Below are 18,388 nucleotides of genomic sequence, written 5' to 3' on the forward strand. Positions count from 1 at the left end.
ATCAGGGGAGGATGCCAGATCAAAATGGATGTTTAGGTCACCTAAAATGGAAAAGTTAGAGATGGAGCTCACCGATTTGGCTGTGATATCTGGGAGCTCTCTACTAAAGTGGCCAATAGATCATGGCGGCCGATAAATAAGAACACCAGAAAAGGTACATATCGGGGAAAAGCCGAGAACAGAAAAAACAGCTCTCACAATCAGGGATCAAGCTGGCTGTGATTTGGCATTTAAAATTATCTTTCTAGATTATAGCTAGACGACCGCCTCTACTTAATTCATGATCTGGTCTCTGAATTAAATATCCCGGGGGCAGGGTTTGAACTACAGCTGGCTCTGCAGTACTGGAGAACCAAGTTTCAGTAAGAAACAAGGAATCAAGATCATATTCCTGCAGTAGTAGACGAAGCTCAGTGGAGTGTTTGGGTAACGAGCGGCAGTTCAAGAGGGACATTTTAAGAGTCTCTTGACGTGTGGGGTAGTTTCGGCGCTAGGCTTAAATGAGAATCCGAGTTTAAAAGGGCAGTGTGCACATTTATTATAGCTGTTGTCTGGCACCATAGAGTGACTACATGTAAGGGGTACAATCTCTCTAAGCTGAAATAGTTGGTTGGAAGAGTAGGAGAGCCTACCTCTCATTGGGGATCCAGGTGTCCTGGCCCCTGGACCCGGTTGGGCGCAGACGGGCATGCCTTAGGTGCGCCTTTGGCGTGTCAGCGGCGCAGCCGCGTCATCCACCCCTTAAGAGGAGTTGTGAACGTCAATGCCGAAGCAGCTGGAAAGTTTACCTACGTTTGTGAAGCCCGCCTAGAGGTGTGTCTCCACTTTTCACCCATCACGAGAGGTGTGTCTCCACTGTTCGCCCATCACAGGAGGTGTGTCTCCACTGTTCACCCATCACAGGAGGTGTGTCTCCACTGTTCACCCATCGCAGGAGGTGTGTCTCCACTGTTCACCCATCGCAGGAGGTGTGTCTCCACTGTTCACCCATCGCAGGAGGTGTGTCTCCACTGTTCACCCATCGCAGGAGGTGTGTCTCCACTGTTCACCCATCACAGGAGGTGTGTCTCCACTGTTCACCCATCACAGGAGGTGTGTCTCCACTGTTCACCCATCACAGGAGGTGTGTCTCCACTGTTCACCCATCACAGGAGGTGTATCTGCACCGTCCACCTATCACGGTAGGTGTATCGCCACTGTTCCCCTATCACGGGAGGAGTATCTCCACTGTTCCCCTATCACGGGAGGTGCACCTCCACTGTCTTCCTATCACGGGAGGTACACCTCCACTGTCCCCCTATCAAGGGAGGTGTACCTCCACTGTCCACCTATCAAGGGAGGTGTACCTCCACTGTCCACCTATCAAGGGAGGTGCATCTCCACTGTCCACCTATCAAGGGAGGTGCATCTCCACTGTCCACCTATCAAGGGAGGTGCATCTCCACTGTCCACCTATCAAGGGAGGTGCATCTCCACTGTCCACCTATCAAGGGAGGTGTATCGCCACTGTCCACCTATCAAGGGAGGTGCATCTCCTCTGTCCACCTATCAAGGGAGGTGCATCTCCACTGTCCACCTATCAAGGGAGGTGTATCTCCACTGTCCACCTATCAAGGGAGGTGTATCTCCACTGTTCCCCTATCACAAGAGGTGTATCTGCACCGTCCACCTATCACGGTAGGTGTATCGCCACTGTTCCCCTATCACGAGAGGTGTATCTCCCCTGTCGACCTATCACGAGAGGGGTATCCCCACTGTTCACGTATCACAGGAGGTGTACCTCCACTGTCCACCTATCACAAGAGGTGTGTCTCGACTGTCCACCTATCACGAAGACAGTGTATCTCCACTGTTCCCCTATCATTGGAGGTGTATCGCCACTGTTCACCTATCACAGGAGGTGCATCTCCACTTTTCACCTTTCACGAGTGGTGTAGCTACACTGTCCACCAATCACGGGAGGTGTATCGCTAGGTAGTTATATGGATTAAATACATAGCTGTACGCATACAGCTAGCGAATCCCACTCTTTTGTAATCGCGTCCATCTGCTGTGGCTATTTACGGGTTTTTCAAGACTGGGGGCAGGATTCGTAAGACAAGCTTTAAACTGCGCAGCAGTTTGCTAAGCTATCAGCAGAAACACCAGAGGTGAAGGCACCGGCCATCTCACAAGGACAAGGTTATGAAAATGTACATATTTGTATTAAAAAGGGAGACATGGAGCCAAGAGAAGGCTGAGTCTAACAAACAATCTCTACTAGTCTTAAATTTCTTTTGTTAGCTCAGTTGGATGAGCACCAAAGTGGATGAGGTGCCAAAGAGGGGATGGGTGGGATCTTAGAAGGTGCAGAGCTCTGCCAAAGGGCCTCTTCCCTACAAAGAGGGGGAGCTGCATATGAATAGTGGGTGGAGAGTAAATGTGGCTCGGGAGCAGTGGTCGAAGTGGGCGGGAACGGCAGGGCACGGCGTGCCCCTACTTCTTTAATTCTATAGCTTCCGTTCCCCTACTTTTTTATTTTGAACATGCATCCCCTGACGTCAGAAATATCCACGGCCTCAGAGAAGGCTTGGCATTAGTGGCTGTTCGGGGAGCAGGGAAGGAAAAGGTCTCCCTGTCTTGCTTCCTGCCCAGACGGGACAAGGACAGTGTCCGCTTCTGCTCTGCCCCCCCCAACCACCCTCTTACTTACCCCTATTTCCTCTCTATCCAACTCCTCCTCACTTACCGAAAACCATGACTCAAGAAATGGTTCAAGAAATGGTTCTCACCCTCTTTCTTTCTGTTGTTCATTTGTTCGCCTGTGAAATGGATGCAAAAAAGAAAACTTTTTCTGGAAATGCCATTTTTATATTCCAAAGTGCAGCCTCGGAAATAAAAGGTTCATAATATGAAAAATCAATTTAAAAAAACAAGTCGGAGTGTTCTTAAAGTGGCCAGATTGGTTTTATTCAAACCCCAAAAACATTAGCGTCACTTTACTGAGTTTGCCAGTGAAGCGCTGTTTTCCCCCGTTGGGGAAGTGCGACAAACCTGGAGGTACTGCAATACTTGGTTGATGGGTGGATTGGAAAACAAAATGTGTACGGCGGCTTTGTGTTCACGAATTGGGGGGCATATTATCATGGACGGCGTTAAAATTATAGCTGGTTTAGAGGCAGAAAACTGCCGCTAAAGCGGTGATAATGGGCTTGATAATATGCCCTTGAGAATTCCCATAGAAGCCCAGGTTCACACCAGAACATGGGCTTCTATTGGAATTCTCAAGGGCATATTATCAAGCCCATTATTGCAGCTTTAGCCGCAGTTTTCTGCCGCTAAACCGGCGATAATTTTTAACGCCGTCCTTGATAATATGCCCCGTGGTCTATTTAAACCTTACTGCTTACGTCTTGTAAGCATATAAGCAGTGGACATTGAAATGGGTCCTTTCTGGGCCCTGTAGTTTTCAGGCAAAAATACTCGTTGATTTCTGCATAAATGTAAAAGCGTTAAGTTCACCATGTTGTTTCTGCTTACATTTCACATGCTTTATTTAATCTTTCATTCCCTATGAGTGTTTGCTTTTTCCAGGATGTTGTTACTTTTTCCTTTAGGCAGCATATTGCTCTTGCCGAGTGCGTAATTTGAATTGAGTCGCATCCAGTTGTTTATAGCAGGTCAAATTGGATTGTAGTTGAAGGCAGTGTGAATTTCTCTCAGTGGGGCAGTATGGTGTTCAGTGAGGGAGCGGATGTAGCACTAGGGGCAGAGCTGCCGAATTAAGAACTAGGGAACCAGGTTCAGCCTTCATGAGCAGTCCCCAGACCACTCTCCTGAGGGAGCACATTCCCAAGCTAGACCTTAGAAGGCCCCGCAAAACCGGAGAAGCCCTGGTGTCTTAGCACAAGTAGGTGAACCCTAGCAGTGGCAAGTGTGGGTTCACCTTGAAGGCTTGCCCACCACAATCCATACTGAAGTTCACCTCCAGTCTTGTGGGCAGGCCTACGAAGTAGCAGACCCTAGAGCAACAGTGACTGTCACTGAGGTCACAGGACCCCGGAGAAGAACTGGCTCAAGGGTGGTGCGACCGGTGTGACTGCAACGGGTTCTGACTTTGAGTGGGGGCGTTGTAAATAATGGTTTTAAAAGCACTTGCTGCCTCCTTCCTGGCCTACAGCAATTTTCAGCAATAATAAAAAAATGTCATGAAAACTCCGGTGAATAAACTTCTTCCTAGAGAGAGATCGGAGTTTTGTCTAGTGGAAGTTTTGACTCATGGAAAGATAGCGTGGAGGGTTAATGTGCCTGCTGCAAAGAAAATGTACCATGCCCATCACAAAGTGCACATATTGTAAATAGGTCAGTGGGTTACTGCTTTTGTCAGTAAGATCCTTTTGCTACTTGCAGTTTATAAGTTAAAATCCTAACAAAGAACAGTGAGCTATTAACTTTCATCTAAGAGCTGCATACAAACTGCAAGGTATAAACTAGAGCTTTATGGTTTTTTCCCTAAGCCTTTGATTATCCTAATGTTACAAAAAGTGTTCATTTGGATAGAAATCAATAATGATTATTAAAGAGAACCCCCAATCATGGTATTAAGTTCTAAATTCTGAGTTTGTGTTTCTCCAGATCAATCACTATTAAACTATACTGCCTACTAGTATGGTTGTCATGTGACTCCTACATCTTGTAGTCCTTTGTCTTGTGTAACATTCCTATACAGTGATTTACACACGTAAAATTGATTGTCGCTGTGTATATTGCTGACGACAGAAACTCCATGGCTCGGAAACAAATGGCTTGTGCTTCCATTTTTAAGCATATTTGGGACATTCTGTGATTAGAAACATATCCCTCTTTGGGAATTTATTTTAATGTCAATAACTCATATTAATCGTTAAATAATCATGTGTATCCATCGGTTGAATTACATAACATAATAAGCTGTAACTGGTCAGTGAAACGCCAAACAAATACTAAATAAAGATGGGGATGTTTTTCCAATCCTGGCCACACCTCTAACTCCGCCCACTGACCCAATCCTCAGGTTATTCCCGCCCTCTGATTCTCCGCCCATAGTTCCCCTACTTTTTTCCCCCCACTTCGACCACTGTTCGGGAGCCATAAGATGGACTGCTGTTCCTGGTGGAGACACAAAGGGGGCATTTAACTAAGTAGGACCCGTATCAATAACACGTCTGTCAGGGTCTTACAGAGTCCATAGCTCCTCACAGATGAACACGTCTCAGCAGACACAGAACAGCCCACTTCTCGCACACAGAACATGGACAAAGGTGGGAACTCCCACAATTCGACCCCATGTTTTACATTCTAGTGTAGTGGTTCCCACAAATCTGTAGTTGGGTGTCGCTCTAACAATTAAGGGGCAGATTTACAAGCCCATTGCGCCACTTTTCCCACGTTAAAAGTGACGCAAAAGTGGCGCAAGGGGCTTGTAAATCTGCCCCTAAGTGTTAATATCCAACTGAGTAGATAGTTTATCACCCTGAGTAGGACGAACACCTGGATTGGCCACAAAATGTGAACCTGTAACAACCAAGCTTTACTCTGGTGTACACCGTAGGGACCCAGCCCGCTGAGCTATCTAAACGGCCGCATCTGCTGGATAAGTTTATCACCAGGAAGAGACCGCTAGGTTACAATAATCAAGGATATTTTAGCCGTTTTCAGCAAGCGTCGCTTTCCGATACAGATAAAATAGGGGGTTAACGTGTCAGCGGCACAGCGCTGCTAAGCAAAAGTCCGAATCCTAGCAAGATAGCTCAGTGAGTTATTGTATTTGTTGCAGAGTTCGAGATGCTCTTATCCATCACAAGATAAAGTAAGTTAAAATAGCTCAGTCGGTTATGTAGCAGCTGTCAAAACTGGCAGTACATACTCGGCGTACAAACTGAAGGCCGGCAGGACCACCTCAAGCGTTCATCCTTCCGTGGATAATAATATATAGAGATATATTCAAGCGCCAAAAATCACGTTATTTTGTGTTATATGCCTGGACATTGTTAGTAAAATTATTCTCCTAGACAGACAGTACTTTACTGACACTGTGCACTCAAAAGACACTTTATTTCTTTACAAGAAGCCAATCCAAGTACCAGCTGAACCACATCTCGTCAATCTGTGCACATGATGTTAACTGATAATCACCAGGTCAGATACTTCGAGAGAGGGTTCGGGGCAGGGCCGTCGTGAACACTTTTAGAAGCTACAGCGGGGTTGGGTTCTTGATGGGCCTTTTCTGTCTTGAGCTGGGCAATCAAAGACTCCGAGTCAATGTGAAAAGGTGGGTGCGTGAGTTGGTGAATGGATAGATGGATGGACGATCGATGGATAAGTGAAAGAATGCATGGATGGGTGGATAGCTGAAAGAGTGGATGACTAAATGAAAGATGGTTGGATGAGTGGATGGATGAAGAAATGGATGGTGGATGGATGTTTGGGCTGATGGATGGATACATAAATTATGGGTGAATGGCTAGCTGAGTGGATGGATGAACGGCTTAAAAGATGGATGAGTGAACGGATGAATGGTTGAGGGAAAGGGTGGATGGATGGGTGAAAGGTTGTATGGCGAGATTGCTGGATGAATGAGTGAGATTATGAATGAGTGAAATTATAGATATAACGATGGATCAGTGTAAGAATGGATGGATGGATAGATACGTTTGAAGATGGATGCAACTCGGCAGACAAAGGCTTCTAATTAATGTGAAAAGGTGAGTTGGTGAGTGAGTAAAAGGAAGGATGGATGGATGGATGGATGGATGTGTGAGCTAATGGGTGGATGAGATGTGTGAGTGAAAGGGTGGATGAGATGGGTGAGTGAAAGGGTGGATGAGATGGGTGAGTGAAAGGGTGGATGAGATGGGTGAGTGAGTGAAAGGGAGGGTGTAAGGATGGACGGGTGTATGAGTTAAAGGAATGGCAGATGGATTGATGAGTGAAAGGGTGGATGGATAGGTTTAGGGATAGATAGTTGGTGTTTTACCATTCTGTTGAATGATGAATGACTGAATGACGGATGGAAGAGTGAATGGGTGACAGGATTTAAAAGTGAAATGGTGGATGGAAGAATGAATGGATAGATGCTTGTATTGGAGAGACCAGAGAGCTCTTCTGTGGAGCGGAGATGACTTGCTTTGCTTCATTGGTGCCATGGGAGCTTTGGTCAAAGCAGGGGGCCTTTCAATGTTTTGGCTACTCCCTGGCTCGGGGCCATCTACCTCTTCGTTCACGCGTTACCCTTAGCATTAGAGCCCACTTCTAATTACTCTAGCAGATGTTAAAGGCCCCAGGTTCAAGGCCTGACCAGCATGTGAGGGCCTTAAATTACCTGTATAGCCCGAGGTAGAAGGGCTTTAAGACTATCAGACTTTAAGTGTAGAATGTTCTTAACTAAACAGTGAGAAGCAGAAAGACAAACACTGAAAAAAAAATGGAGCCGACCAGCGATATCTGCCATTGTTGGCTCGGAGCCGCTCCTTCCTCCTCAATGGAGCTCTCAACATTCCAGAATTCTAACCCCAAATAAAATGTGAACCCTGCAAGGACTTATAGGACAGGGTCAAGTGCTGATTGCTGTAAGCCCACAAGATGGCTCCAGACTCACTGTGAGGTGGGATGGGGCATGCAGGGGGAGCAGCTCCTGAAAAGGAGTCCATAGGCACATTCATGAAGTTCCTGGCGCTTCTGGGGAGCAGATCTCCTGACCCACGTGAGGCTTGGACTCCCCCGGCACAGCACAGCGGCCTACATGGCTGATCCAGTGCAGGGGAGGGGGGCAGAAAACAGCACCACAACAAATCTGAGGATCTGATGCTAAATGCAAACTATAACTGCACAAAGTGAAATTAGCAGTGGTAATGCCTAAATCCAGAGAATTAGGATTGACGGATTTATCAAACACAGTTTACGAACTAGTGCAGAAAGCTCAGTAAACTGGGGGAAATGTCCACTATAGGAACATTAGTAAATGTATTAGGGGAGGATGAGTGTGATCAAAGAAAAGGCTATTAGAAATGTTGGGAAAGCCGACAGAGTGATAGCTTTTTGAGGATTAACAAACATTTTCAATTATTTTTTCATAGTCGGTTTAGCTCACTTTGGGCCGGAAAGCGGATGGAGTACGCTTACAAATAGGGACGTAAAATCCCCCAAACTCCGCTCCACATTTTATTGAGTGTAGCTGAACCCTTTCTCAATTGGCAGATTTCCTCTTTTTCTGTGCATGGTCAGAGAAGCATCAACCATTTGTTTTTGAAAAGAATGTAACTGTTGTCAGGGTGTGGCCATGTGTAGCTGGAACACAAACCAGGCCAACACGGATGAGCATCGCATCTTAAATGTTTGCAGATGCTCGACACTAAACAAACTTGGAAAAGTACTCACTATCCTCAAGTGCCTTCTTCGCAGAATTTATAAACACCAAAAGCTTCTTTTAATATATGTGCTGAGTAAGTACTCACATGAAATGTGGTGTTTAGCCAGTCCGATGGTGGCATGTTGTGAGAACACTAGGACCCTGCAAGACAGAGTTCTCCCAGGTCCACAGACAGGAATCAGGACACCACTTCCTGCCCCAGAGAACAGACCGGAAGTGTGGGGAGGAGCAGGGCATTCCAGAGTAGGAAACATGGGAAGTGCATGTGTGGAGACAAGCTGCCCCAGCAGTAGAACAAATGTAATAGAGAGGGCATTCCTAAAAATGATGAAGATTTTAGCGCAACTATCCGACTCTGTCTTCTGTCCTCATGCAAACAAGACACAACAGGGTCCATATTATAGAAGTGCCCGGGGGGGGGGGGGGGGTGCAATGGGCATTTGTGCCCGTTTGGTGCCTCTGGGGCACTTTGGTATCACAGAAGGAACAGCATACGCTTATGTGTCCCCTTCTGTAATTCCATTAGTGCTGGCGCACTTAAAGCATCAGCACTATCTTCAGAGGGCGTAGCCTCATTTGCATGGGGGTGTGGCCACATGCAAATGAGGGAACCCCTTTGCCAGTGCCTGTTCCAAATTCTTCACAACCAAGAGTGTGCTGCAGAGTACTCAAGTCATGCTAAGAATTCAGGGCTGGTGGTTGTCTGACGGCCAGTCTCCCAGAGGTGAGCAAACATCATCTCATGTCTGCAGATTCTGCTGGAGGAGCTGAGGGTCTACATAGTGCTTAGAATCTTGCCTGCTGAGTGAGAGGAGGAGTGTGTCTGCCCTTGCAGGAGGAGAGACCAGGGTGAGGCACAGGTGTTCTTGGTTGGAGGAACACTCAGAAAATGTAGTGCCTGGGAGAGTGAAGCAAGGAGGGACTTGTGCTACAGAGAGTCTTCTAGGGTTTGTGATAAGAGCCATGTATTTCTGAATTTCCTGGCATTGACCCTGGTCAGGGTGCTGTGTGCATTGGCCCGAGGTCGGCAGCAACTGCTTTAGGATGTGAATCGGTCGAAGGTGGGCTGCATCTACCTAGCAGGGTGTATCGGCTGTGTCTGCCTTGATGGGTGCATCAGCCTAGGTCAGTGCTGTGTCAGCATCAGTAGTGCTGTGTACTGGCCAGGAGAAGGCTGCATTTCTCTAGCAGTCTGTGTTGGCCTGAGGTTGGTAGCATCTGCCCAGCAATGAGTGCTGGCCCGGGGTTAGTTGGACTGAACCTCATTGTGTTCATTGACCTCGGGTTGAGATGCAAATATAGCATTGGTGCATGGATCGGCCCAATTTGGGCTGCAACTGCCGCACGGCGTTTATCAGTCTGGGTCAGCCTGCAGCTATCTCGCGGTTAGTCCTTATCGGCCCATAGCAGGGAGTGAATGCAGAGAACATTCATGCAGCCACTGCCGCTGCTGCTGATGCTATGATCAGTGCACGGCCTCCCTTGGGGTTGCTGCTGGGGCCTCACACTAGTGCAGTGGGCTTCGGCCTGCCATCTGATCATGGATCTTGCAAAGCGCTAGAGTAGATGCGAGGACATAAGACTGCTCTCTGCCCAGTACAATGGTGAGTGGTAAGAGAGTAAAGCGAACTGACTGCTCACTGAACTTGGGGGACGCCCGAGTTTGCTGGGGACAGATCTACATTGGGTCACTCCGGTAGCAGTGCACGAGAGGGACTAAGCTGTGAAGCGTAGCCAGAAATCATGAGCAGGGCAGGTTGCCGTTTCACCCCGCATTTGCAATTGGTTTGGGTAGTATTTGGCATTGCACTAATTGCGTTTCCTCAAAGCAATCACAAGGCGTCACTTGATTATCAAGGAGGCGTCTATTTTAGTTTGTGTCCTGGTTCTTTAGAGAAGAGGAGTTCCATCTTGGAGTATGTGTCTTATTCGCCCCTTCATTTCTCCCTAATGTCTCCTTAATGTACAGTTTCCACATTTCCAAATCATGGTGGTAGATAAGCCTTGAGAGCTTCAAGATAAGGCACTGGCCTTTGTAGGCTACAGACCTGATCACCACGCCTGGTGTTGCTAGGGTCATTAAAAGATGGATGCTGGGTGTGAGAGTGACGGCATGCTGAGGTAGTGTTACTGGGTGCAGAAATTAGTTATGTGTCAGGAGTTAGAACGATGGCTGAGCTCTGAGCGTGTGGGTTTGGAGACTCTGGGGCATGTCATCAAGGCCATGCGATAATTATCGCTCAGCGCTCTTAGCGCGAGGATAATTATCGCCGGCCAACTCTGAATTTTATCACAGAGATAGCATGCCATCACCAACGCTTATCTCCAAAGTGATAAAATTCAGGTTAGCGTGCCCATTTATAATTGCAGAAATGTCGCTTAGCAACATTTCTCCAGTTATGTCAGGGCAGGAACGCCCACTTTGCATCTCATTAGAGATGCAAAGATGGGCGTTGGGGGAAAGGGCGATAATGCAACGATTCACGCGATAGCTTGACCTTGCTGATTAGGCGATAAAATTATCGCCGCTTTAGCGTCCGTTTTCGGACGGAAAGCGGTGATAATTTTATCTCCAGGGCTTGATGATAGGCCCCTTGAAGTCTGCAGGTAGCAGGAGCAGAAAGCAGAGTAAAGTCCAGTTGTTTGCAAGGAGATGTTCCAACGTCACATTGTGTCTGGAAAGAGAAGAGGACACAAAGTCCCACTTTGTGCAAGGAGTGGCTGCGGATACAGGCTAGCAGAGTGCTAGTGTGATTCCTGGACCTCCTGTACTGGCAACAAGCTCTCCCAGCGGGGTACCCCTAGAGACTCTTTATTTCACCAAAGCGACAGGCCAACTAGAAGACCTGTGATAGACGTTTCTGTGCTGGTCTAGCTTTCATTTTCAAGATAGAGTTGTTATCAAAACTTTGAGAAATCTCCATTTGTACTGATCAGTACATTTCTTCAAGCCATCTGCTTCATATCTAAATTGGATTCTCTTTTTTGACAAACATAATGCTAGCATAACCCCCTATCTACCTTAGTTCTAACACTAGCCCTTGCTTAAAATCTGGCCTTACCCCAGCCCCTAACGTGAAACGCCAGCTCCTTCCTTTAATACGTCTTAGTTTCTGTTTACGTTCCAACTGATTGCATTTTTAACTCTTTGGTGCTGGGTGCATTCAGCCGAGTAGTAGGTAAGAGAAGCAGTGGTAAATTAAGAAGGACTCAACAGGGTGGGCAGCTCCCTCATTACGGACCCTGTTTCCAGTCCTAGACTTGTGTGATAGTGCAATGTGCTCTGGGTGTTGTAGTCTTGTTTTGCTTCCATTACACTACTTAGAGTACCCACAATTAATGATTTGTAGGTGAAAAAATGAGGTCTGGAATCAGTGTCCACCGTGATCTAGAGTGATGGGGTCTCCCTAACCTCACCCGTTGGCATTCCTATTGGGAATGCGGAAGTAGAGCCGCCACAGCGCGAGCTTAGAGAGCCACAGAAGGGAGTACCTGGGTGCAAAGACAGCATGGCTCCTTCTTAATAGGGTCCTGTGCACATCACGTGCCAGGCTTGCCAGAATCATATTTTTATGGGCATTCATTCATTCCAGAAGGGAAGAATAGTAATAGAAGGCACTTCTGCAACAGTTTAGACAGACGCAATGCTAAGGGATGGTTCCCGGGCCTCGTCCGGCAACAGTGCAAGACGTTGATGAGTTGTACTTAAGGGACTGTCAGATGGTTTGTGTTTGCCCCGATTTGGAGTTATCAGTTTACTCAGGCGCCTTCAGCACTTAGAAGCCCACAAGCCTTCACTACAGGAAGTGCTGAACAAATTCTCACCCAAGACGTAGCTGAAAGTTGAGTCTGTCAAGGTTAGGAGGAACAAACCCATCCTCTGCGAACATGTTGAAATGTTCCATCGTGTTTGAAGTTTCCTGCACATTAAACCAATCGGTGTTAAAACGCCTTGTTGCAACACTAGAGCGTAACCTCAAACATACAAGAAATGTAACCAGGAGGAGAGGAGTGACTGGATGCACGGCCACAGAGGAGGTAGTATTAAAAAAAATACGGAAGATCAAACACTGTTATCCAGTACAAAATACAAGTTACTTTCCAAAGGATGCCATGAAATGCAACAAAGCGGATACCTTTCCTAGGTGAAAAGTGACAGATTACGTGTTCGAGATTCATCTTAAATTACACATCGATCAATAACTCTGAAACGTGTCACGCTCAGTGTGGATGCACTACAATGCACCCCTTAATCAAAGAGTCCCTCCTGCTGAAGGCACGCACACCTCTAGCTCACACCGAAACGTATCAGCGAACCTCCACCTCCTTCAACGAGGGACTGTCAAGCCATCATTGAAGGAATCACACTTCTTGTATCTGTAGAAAGGGGCCTTATATTAATAGGTGAGTAAAGTTCATGTGTCAGACAATTATGGGAGTGTACCTCACTTAGTGATAAAGAGTCCCACTCACTGACATTACCCCCAGGTCCCTTATGTCCTCATCCCATTCATACGCCACTTTCTCAATGAATGGGACGAGGACAACGGGACCCGGAGTAATGAAGATTACCGGTAAGTAATAGAGCAATAAACACTGTCACTCAATACAACGAGGACCCTAACTGTGGTGCAACTGAATGCAACACACAGAAAAAACCCTCTCTCACTCGGGACATACACAGATCATGTAGCTTACTAAGGGCCTTAATTAGATCTCGGCGGACGGGTTACTTGTTACAAGGGTGATGGACATCGCGTCCACTGAAATATAAATCCTATAGGATATAATGAGATTTATATTTCGGCGGATGGGATGTCTGTCACCGTTGTGATGGAGTAACCGTCCATGGACTTCCAAATCAGGCCCAGAGTCCTCACAACGAGAAAACACCTCATAACAACTGCTGAAAAGGAGGCTAATGTTTCAGGACCAGCTCAGTTACTTACCGACCCGGTCACCTATTCAGAGGATCTCGGTCTCTTAAATCTATGGCTTGGCAAAGGGTTTCCCTCATTTGCTACTACGTACATTTTCTTACTCCGTCTTAGCTTCCTTTTTTCATACAATGTAGCAAATTCCATAATCGATAAAACAAATAACTGTTGCAGCAGTAGCGAAACAAGGCTAAGTGAGTAGAGGCCTGGACAGGCCTTTCTTTCTACAGGGCATTTCCCCAGCAGGCTGGAGTCACTGGAGGCCATTTTACTAAAGTCCAGAGCCGCTGACAGGGCATCTAAACTGTAGTATGGACAGGGGTGCTTCAAAAGAGAGAAGTGGAGGAAGGAGGGAGTCAGAGAGGAATAAGGGAGATATGTGGGAAGAAGAGAGGAGAAACAGATCGAGCAGAGGAGGAGAGCTAGGCCAGTCTGAACATTGTTGCCTGGGCTGCTTTTGGTCCCCAAGTCCGACCCTGAGTATATCAATAAACTGACAAATAATAGCGCTTCCAAACATCAAAACGGGTGGTATTAAATGACTTATAAATCATTATTATGAAATAACATGGAGCATTTAAGAATTGTATTAAAACCTGGATGAGTGCCTAGGCAGGGGCAACACATTAGCCCCCACAGTCCCCGCGGTGCGGGGGGGCCGAGCTCCAGGGTACCCCCTCTGGCACTGCTGGTCAAAGGCCTGAGAGCTCCTGCCTGGGTCCAGAACAGGGAGCTCCCCTCTAATATCTTTGCAGGGGGGCTCCATCAAGTTTTGTTACGTCAGTGTGCCTAGGGTATGGGTACCACACACCTCAAAGTATATGTGTCCCTGCACTGCACATTTCCAGGGCCTTCTTTGTCATCTAGAGTATAATGTACCTTAGATGGTAATTCTGTATGATCTCTAAAGAGTCCTGGTATTTGAAAACTTTTTTGTAAAGACAATTTCTACTATTTCGAAGCCAGTACAAGCAGCTCCAGTTTGCACCTGGACGGGGGTGTTGCTGCCCACCTAATGAAAATTATCACTTTATGAACAACCTTGGAGAGCCTTACACTCATCTATAAAAAGATGGACCGTTGTGTGATAATACTGCATAACCTCTGAAAAATTGAAACCCATGCTTCACGCTGGCATGAAAATAAACCCCTGCTGGTGGTAAACCAGGTCCATCAGCCATTCCCTCTGCTGAGCCCCCACGGGTGGTCCTTGGTGCAGTCGGCCTTTGGAATCGCCAGTTCAGCTTTACATGAGGAAATACAGTGCAGAAATGGCATATACATTTTAGTGCAGTTAGAGGTTAAAATGTATAACAGGACAGGGTTTTTCTCTTAGCGTCAAACGGTATGGACATATTTTCAATAATTTTAAATTTGAAGATATTATACATGTGTGGCAAAATGCTTTCCACACATTTAACACTTTTTTTTACACTTACAACGTTCTCTAAATGAGTCCTTAAATGCCTCTCAATGGGAGAAATAAACATCTCATATTGCTGCTATGACTACCATACAATAAAATATCATGCAGAGCAGTCATTTAATTAAATGCATTCAACTATATGAATGCGTACGTGGATCATAGATTGAATTGAAATTTATAAAGCGCAACTCATGCCCGGAGGCGTCTTGGCGCGTGTAACGTTAAACCCAATAGATTTAAAATGAAGATCTAAGTCCTTTATTCCCATTTGCTAAAGAAGGCAAATGCCAACGTTTGCAGTGTGTGAAGATTTGTAGGACATACACTGATCTTCATACAAATCTATATAAATGCATCTATTTCAGACTTTCAAATCCCTGGAGCGTGATGCAAGGCTACTGAACACGTTCTTTAAGGTTGTGAACATTTTGGCTTCTGTGGACCCCACTGAATCATACTGGAATCTGGGCGCCCCCACTGAGTCATTACTGGAAGACAGGAACCTCCTTCTTCAACAATTTCAGCCTCAAAACAATACAGAAACAAGTATACTCCAAATAAATCAATATAGTCAATTTCAAACAAATAAATATACAATTATTTGATTTAATTTACAGTTACAGATGGAAAAATCTAAATTTTACTGGGAAGCTTGAAGCTTTTTTTAATTTAGTTTTCCATTCTTAAAGATGAGGTGATATGCTAAATTCTAGCATATCACAATAAACTTAATTATTAGCATATAATTTCAAATTCAGTCAGGTTTACAGAAAGTTTTAAATGTACTCTTTCTTATCCAAGACTTTCATTCCGCAGAGTATTTGGAATGTCTATATAACAGTCATTACAACTCCCTCAGATACCTACTGCCCAAACATTAAAAGATTGTGGCAGAAATGGTGGCAATATCAAATTGGAAGACTGAGAATATCCTCCAGCTAAACCCAGGAAAGACGGAGATCATGCTAATGCGGAAAGCCTCTACCCTTTCGTCGGAGGAATGGTGGCCTCATCAACCATCAACTTGGTACAGCTCCCGTGCCCAAAGTGTCAAAAACTTAGGGATTAAACTTGACCGGACTCCAACCATGAAAGATCATATTGCCGCCACTACCAGTTCATGCTACTATAATCTACGCCTACTATGTAGAATTTTTCACTTTCTGCCCACGAACTCTCGCAGGACTCTCGTGCAGGCCATGGTGATTAGTAGATTGGACTATGGGAATGCCCTGCTGGCTGAAGTGGGTGAGACATTGATCTCTAAGTTACAGGTGGTCCAGAACACCGGGGCCATACTCACTCTGAACCGTCCCGCAGGTACCCCCTCTGCCCCATTGTTGAAGGAACTGAACTGGCTACCGGTGAAGAAACTGTCCTTTTTCAAAATCTGTTGCCTCTCAATGCCCTGAGAGGCAAAGGTCCACTCTACCCTAAAAAAAAAAACTTTAAGTTTACAGACCATCCTGAATCCTCAGATCCAGCTCACAGGCTCTCCTATGTGTGCCTCGCATGCGTCAAACGGGCACCGGGGGCAAGGCTTTCTCTTACCTGGCCCCAGGATATTGGAATAAATTACCCATCACTCTTCGTGAGATCCCTAACTATAATATTTTTAGGAAACAACTGAAAGCTGATCTGTATTAATTACTCTGGTGATCCCCCTGCTCAGATGCCCCCGGGTGATTTGAGCGCTATAAAAGTCATCCCCAAAAAGTTCAAACAGGGCAACACAATAATGGAAGGAGACAAGCCATCACTCGTTGAACGGGCTCAGGTTTGCCACCCTTCAGGGCATGAAATGCATCTCCTTATTGAGGGCAACCGAGGATTTTCCAGCTTATCGACCACCATTTTTTTTAACAAAGGACTGCATGATAAAAATCAAATCCTGAACCATCCTAATAGACATCAGTCATACGTACACCCACTTGAGCACAACACTGCATCCCAGCCACATAATCGTCAAACACACAAACTAAACAGCGCCCCTTACAATGAGCGATGGGCAAGCACGCCCCCCCAGAAATATGAAACAAATAGTAAAGGCCTTCACAAAATGCCCTGATGCAGGTTAAACTCTCAATAGATCCATAAGAGACTCTAGGCAACACCTGTCCAATAGAATCCATTACTTAAAAAAGTATATTAGTCAATTCTAGCCTTGCCAGCTACTCTCCAATATAATTCACTGCTGATTGATACAAAAGATAATCAAACACAAATCTACAGACTACCTTGAATCTAGAGCCTGGGAATCAGGTCTGTTCTAGCCGTATGGGGCACAGCAATATCCAAGTAAGTTTTGTGGCAGGCCAGGATGTTTTTAAGGTAGGGCTGGGCCAAAGGACCCTCCGCCCACGCTGCCCCCAACGGCAGCCAAGTACCGTGTGGCAAGCAGATCCTTTCGGGGCTACACGATTTGTTGCAGCAAGTAACACTCCTGTGTATTGGAGCAGACCACGTCAGCCTACATGCATGTGCGTGCAGCACTTCCACTGCGTGCCTGGCCCCTTAGTGCTTTTGGCGCCAGACACTCTTTCACCGCAGGGGTTCTGGACTGAGGTATTGAGAGCAGCCCAGATTGAGACCGTGTTTAATTTGTGAGGCTCGCACCAGAGATCTAACGTAACATTCCCTTAGTCCCGGGACACAGCAATCAACAGTGCAGCAGGTGCACAAGCACCGGGGCCCAGGGTTCTGAGGAACCCATTCGACCCCAACCAGAGTTTGCTTTTTCCTACCAAACAAGAGGGTGGGTTTCCAATTTCTTTACTTGCATTAAGGACGCCACTGCCCTGTTTCAAGTGTGATCAGCTCGCCCAGCCCATGATTTAGTTGCTATAGTTCCTCCATTATTATTCGGCTCACCCTGTTATCAATTGCAGAGTTACAAACTATTAAGAAATAACCTCACTGTGAGTGAGTCTAAAGCACTGAACTTGGGGAAACATGAAAACCCTGACACGCCCACCCGGAGAGCATCTATGCAGAGTAGGCGAGCCGAGGGAAGAGGAGATGAGGGGTCACAGACCCAAGGACTCGCATCAGTAAACTCGTGGTTCAGCGCGAGCGTAGTTTTGCAGCGTTCTGTTGCAGCGCGCGCGGGTCTCGCCGGGCGCCCCGAGGCGCGCCTGGCATGAAGAGGTGGCCACGCTCCGTTCCGAGGGGCGCGCGGCTGCCGCGTGGCTTTGGCACGCGCTACTTACCACAGAGTCGTTCTTGCTTTTCACCGACATGGCGCAGCAGGCTAGGTCCTGTCACAGCGTTTTGCAACAACCCCGGATCCCACCACAAACAGTTGTTTATCTGCGGTACAAGCGAGTTCCAAGCAGCCCGTTATATACTGGGATTGCTCCACCCTCACCCCGCCCTTCCTCCTGCTGAGGCGCGGCTACTCCCAGCTTTGCTCTTTGCCAAATCTTCCTTGGCACATACCACTGACCCGGGAGGACGCGGGTTCGGACCAGGGCTGAAAACCTGCCCTGGCCTGACGCCGAACTATAAACGTTAACCTTCCGTTCCTGTGCTGACAATGGCGATTTTCATCCTCCCCTTAAAAAAAGTCATTTTTGGAACCGTACCGATGGTGGATAACAGAACAACGACCCAGGTCCATTTGACTGATAACTGAAAAGG

General features: G+C 46.6%; 1 protein-coding gene across 1 annotated transcript in view; it reads right to left on the reverse strand.

The window, feature by feature from the left end:
* Positions 1 to 18,101, reverse strand: part of LOC146859792 (catalase-like) — a 161,914-nt gene extending 143,813 nt beyond the window's left edge. Inside the window, exon 1 of the mRNA XM_085643514.1 lies at positions 17,959 to 18,101. Within this exon, the coding sequence (XP_085499640.1) occupies positions 17,959 to 17,988 (30 nt within the window). The 5' untranslated portion in view covers positions 17,989 to 18,101. The remainder of the gene's footprint in view (positions 1 to 17,958) is intronic.
* Between the last annotated feature and the right edge of the window lie 287 nt (positions 18,102 to 18,388).

This window comes from Triturus cristatus, chromosome 3_1, assembly GCF_964204655.1.
Source record: "Triturus cristatus chromosome 3_1, aTriCri1.1, whole genome shotgun sequence".
Taxonomy (NCBI): domain Eukaryota; kingdom Metazoa; phylum Chordata; class Amphibia; order Caudata; family Salamandridae; genus Triturus; species Triturus cristatus.